This window comes from Calidris pugnax, unplaced genomic scaffold (assembly GCF_001431845.1).
Source record: "Calidris pugnax isolate Ruff unplaced genomic scaffold, ASM143184v1 scaffold278, whole genome shotgun sequence".
Taxonomy (NCBI): domain Eukaryota; kingdom Metazoa; phylum Chordata; class Aves; order Charadriiformes; family Scolopacidae; genus Calidris; species Calidris pugnax.
Window position 1 is genome coordinate 43,333 of NW_015090988.1, and position 4,383 is coordinate 47,715.

The following is a 4,383-nucleotide window of genomic DNA, read 5'->3' on the forward strand; positions in this document are numbered from 1 at the left end:
GCAGGACGCTGGGAATGCCTGTCACCTCACACAGACACCGAGGGGACATGTGGTAGCACCCCAAGGGCACCCATCACATCATGGTGACCCTGAGGGGACATGTGGCAGGACCCCAAGGGCACCCATCACATCATGGTGACCCCGAGGGACACGTGGCAGCACCCCAAGGGCACCTGTCACATCATGGTGACCCCAAGGGGACACATGACAGGATGGTGGAGATGCTTGTCACACCACAGGGACCCCGAGGGGCACGTGGCAGCACCCCAAGGGCACCCATCACATCATGGTGACCCCGAGGGGACACATGGCAGCACCCTGATGCCACATGGACCCTGAGAGGACACATGGCAGGATGGGGGGGATGCTTGGTCACACCACACAGACCCCGAGGGGACACGTGGCAGCACCCCAAGGGCACCCATCACATCATGGTGACCCCGAGGGGACATGTGGCAGCACCCTGGTGCCACATGGACCCTGAGGGGACACATGGCAGGATGCTGGGGGTGCTTGTCACCTCACACGGACCCCGAGGGGACATGTGGCAGCAATTCAGGCACCCCCCACGCCAGAGGGACACTGAGGATGCTTGTCACACCACAGGGACCCCGAGGGGACACATGGCAGGACGCTGGGGATGCTTGTCACCTCACACAGACCCCGAGGGGACATGTGGTAGCACCCCGAGGGCACCCATCACATCATGGTGACCCTGAGGGGACACATGGCAGCACCTCGGTGTACCCCCTGTGCCACAAGGACCCCGAGGGGACCCCTGCAGCACCCACCACACCACAGAGACTGCAATGGGACCCACCACGGGACCCCAAGGGGACACGATGTGGCACCTGTCACTCCCCCATGGCAGGGGAGCACCCGTCACACCATGGGGACCTCCTCCCATGTCCCATTGACGCCGCTGCAACACCCTGGGGACACAGGTGGAGGATATGGGGCACCGTGGGGAGATGTGGGGACAAGCCACCCCACAGGAGACCATCTTCTGCCCCAGCTTTCACCCCACATCACCCCCAAAACCAGGGACACAGAGGGAAGCAGAGCCCAGGCTTCGCTCTCCACCGGTCCCGGTGACAAAAGAACCAAAAGGTCCCCCAAAAACCCGTCTAGGGGTGGTTCCCTGCCCAAGCTGAGGGGTCCTGGGGGGTCTGGAGGCAGGGGTTGGAGCTGGGGGTTACCCCCAGGTATCTCACCAGCTTCTTGGAGAGCAGCAGAGCGGTGCTGTTGTCGCTCTCCAGAGCCCAGGAGGCGAAGCGCAGGATGTGCTCCTGGTGCCGCTGGAGCTGGGTCATGGCCCAGTGCTGCCGCTCCAGCTTCTCCTGCTGCCTCACTGTCACCTTCTGCGAGGACAGAGGACAATGCCACCTCGGGGCAGAGGGACAGGGGGAGGTGTTACAGAGTGTGTGTGTGTGTCTCCAGGGCTCACCTGGGCGTCATTCACCAGCATCTTGCCGCGTTTGTTGAGCTCCCTCATGATCTGGAGGATGGCCATCTTCACGTCCACCTGCACCCTCTTCTGCACATCCGACACCTGCCGGATGCTGGGGGCAAAGGAGGGGGTGAAGGGAGGAAATTTTCACCCTCCCCCCCCCTAAATAATTCCTCCCTGGAGGGGTGGGGAGGGGCAGGTAATTCCCTTGGGGACGTACCAGCTGCGCACTTCCTTGGTGGAGCGCTGGAGGTTGGCGTGTTTGTCCCCCAGGCGCTTCACCAGGTTGGCCAACGTCTTGCGTTGGTTCCTCACCGCGTCCTCCAGGAACTGGTACCTGGTGGGGAGGTGACAACGGGCCCAAGGAGGTGACAATGGGACTGGGGGGGGGGGTGACAAACCCTAAAACACACCCCCCCAGGTGCAGCCCCCCCAAAGGAAAGGCCCCAAAATAGCCCCATTGGAGACACCCAACCCCCCTGTGACTCCCAGAGCCAGCAGAGAAGGGAACTGCCTTGACTGAGTTTAACCCACTCAAGACTTGGTTAATTTCCCCATTTACTCGTTAGTCGTTAGCAATCTAATTAATTTGGGTTAAGAAGCCAGCCAACAAACTCACGGACCACAACGCTTTAACTTAATTACTTACTTAACTCAAATTGTGCCTCCAATATGCTTTTAATATACAAATCAACCAGGTAAGTAATCTAACCAGCTACCTGCTCGGCTAATTAATTAAGGTAATTATCGATTCAACCAAGAAATTTCACCAGTTTGACAGCAAAACCAGTCCAGTTAAAAAAAACAATTAAAAACTAACAACCAACCTCACTGAAATAACTAAGGAGGTAATTAGATTGGTGTTCCAGGACTCACAAATTAGGGATCTCCAATTCCTTAAAACCTAAAAACAGTTTTAAGCTTCTGCAAACAACCTGTGCACTAATTAGTAAAGTAATTAATCAGACAACGAATCTATTTGGTTAAAAACAAAAATTAACCAAAGTTCAGACTCTACTGAGTCAATCCCTTCAGTAGCTGGACAGCTACTAACTAACGAGCTTCATTTTTCAAATCAGTAATTAAGTGATGGGGATAATTAACGTGCAGGCTAACTTTATCGATAACTAGTTAATCGGTTTAATTACTTATTTACCTTCTCAGATATTAATTAAAAACACTTTAAGGTGCTGCAGGGCCTCGCTGAGAGGGTGCAGACAATCTTTTCGGTTGATAAATCAGTTTATTTATCTGACTTACCCCAAATCGCCGACGTTAAGGACTAACAAGCAGGACAAGCCATGGAAAACAATCAAGGTTAATTAGATTAATTAGCGCCCGCTTCCACTCACTGGTGGTCCTTGTGCACGTTGAGCTGGCAGTCCCGGCAGGTGAGTGTGTCGCACGTGTTGCAGAAGAGCACCAGCGGCTCCTGCTTGTGCACGGAGCAGTACACGGGGCGCTCCTTCTCCTTGGCCTTGGCACCGCCTGCGGGGACAGCGCGGTGACATCACCGTGACGTCACCAGCACCCACTGGAGGAGGAGGAGGAGGGACAGGCATGGCCACCGCAGCAGCACTTCCAGACACGCCTGGGGGGCACGCCAGCCGCAGGGTGTCACTGCCTCGGGGAGGAGGGTGACAGCAGGGTGACAGCGCGGTGACAAGGAGGGTGACAGGGAGAGACCTGTGGCCCGGACGGTGTGGTCCTTGGTGTACTTGACCCGCTGGTGGGCCTCCACGCAGGTCTCGCAGAGGGGCTCCGAGCACTCCACGCAGTAGCTGGTGGCCGGCGCGTTGTCCTCGCAGCTGGTGCAGCACTGGGGGGGGGGACACACACACGGGGGGCTCAGCCAGCAGCAGGGAGCTCACTTCACCCTCATTAATTGTTAATTAAGCACTAACGATGCCTCACCTGAGTGGATTCCTGGCTGGCGGCAGCATCTTGGGTCTTGCTGTCCTTCAAGAAGTAGTTCTCCATGACGTCCTTCAGGTCACACTGGTGTTTGCAGACGGGACAGCTGACAACTGCTGGGGAGGGGAGGAGGGGACATTCGGGGGGGGCCCGGGGTCACCCCCATCACCTCCCTTTGTCACTAGAGATTCCCCTCACGGAGCCACAGGGTGCCTTGTCCCTGCCAAAACCGCCGTGGCTCATTAGTGGGGCGAGAGGAGGAAGAAACCAGAAGGATCTTGGGACCTCCTGGTGACACCAAGACCTTGGAGACCTCCAAAACTGGAGTCCCATCACGGCCTCGGGGCTGTCCCCAATGTCACGGCAGAGGGGACACCCCCCCTCAGGGGGTCCCACAGCGACACAGGTGGCTTTTTCTCGAGCCAAACCGCCAGAGTTTTCTCCCAATATCCACCCTGAACCTCCACAGTGGTTCCTTCCTGCTTGGGTCTATCATCCACCTTTGAAGCAGCCGCCGAGCTACCCTTCCTCCTCCTCCTCGCCTCCGGAGATGGCAGAGCAGCGGTTGAAATGCCATTTCTGAGAGGATGTGGCACAGCCTCACCTGACGCATCCGGAGCGGGGGCGGCGGCCGGGCCCGGCGCAGGCCTCAGACATTCCCGGCAGAACGAATGGAGGCAGAGCAGCAGCCGGGGTTCCCTCTCGGCTTTCAGGCGCTCTCGGCAAACGCCGCAACGTTCCAGCAGGTCCAAAGTCTCCGGGCGCTTCCCGGCAGGGCCGCCGGGCTCCGCCGCTGGGCCCGACATGGCGACCGCCGCCCCCCTCAGTCCCCTCAGCCGGGGGGCTCGCGACGCGCCGCGCGCGGGGTGGAGCCCGCCCTCCTGGGGGAGAAGCCAATCAGCGCCCGCTGTGGGCCGAGGAGGAGGGAACTAGCTGTGATTGATAAGGACGAACACCAATAGAAGTGCGGGAGAGGAGTGGCGGGGGGGCGCCCCCCCCCGAGGGAGGGGGGGGTAAAG

General features: G+C 58.5%; 1 protein-coding gene across 1 annotated transcript in view; it reads right to left on the reverse strand.

The window, feature by feature from the left end:
- TRIM28 (tripartite motif containing 28) overlaps window positions 1-4,238 on the reverse strand; it is a gene marked incomplete at its 3' end in the record, with an annotated part of 13,149 nt that extends 8,911 nt beyond the window's left edge. Inside the window, exons 1-7 of the mRNA XM_014954038.1 lie at window positions 3,969-4,238; window positions 3,365-3,477; window positions 3,137-3,269; window positions 2,803-2,938; window positions 1,671-1,787; window positions 1,448-1,562; window positions 1,215-1,361 (exon numbers count right to left, since the gene is read on the reverse strand). Coding sequence (XP_014809524.1) covers window positions 1,215-1,361; window positions 1,448-1,562; window positions 1,671-1,787; window positions 2,803-2,938; window positions 3,137-3,269; window positions 3,365-3,477; window positions 3,969-4,170 — 963 coding nt within the window. The remainder of the gene's footprint in view (window positions 1-1,214; window positions 1,362-1,447; window positions 1,563-1,670; window positions 1,788-2,802; window positions 2,939-3,136; window positions 3,270-3,364; window positions 3,478-3,968) is intronic.
- Between the last annotated feature and the right edge of the window lie 145 nt (window positions 4,239-4,383).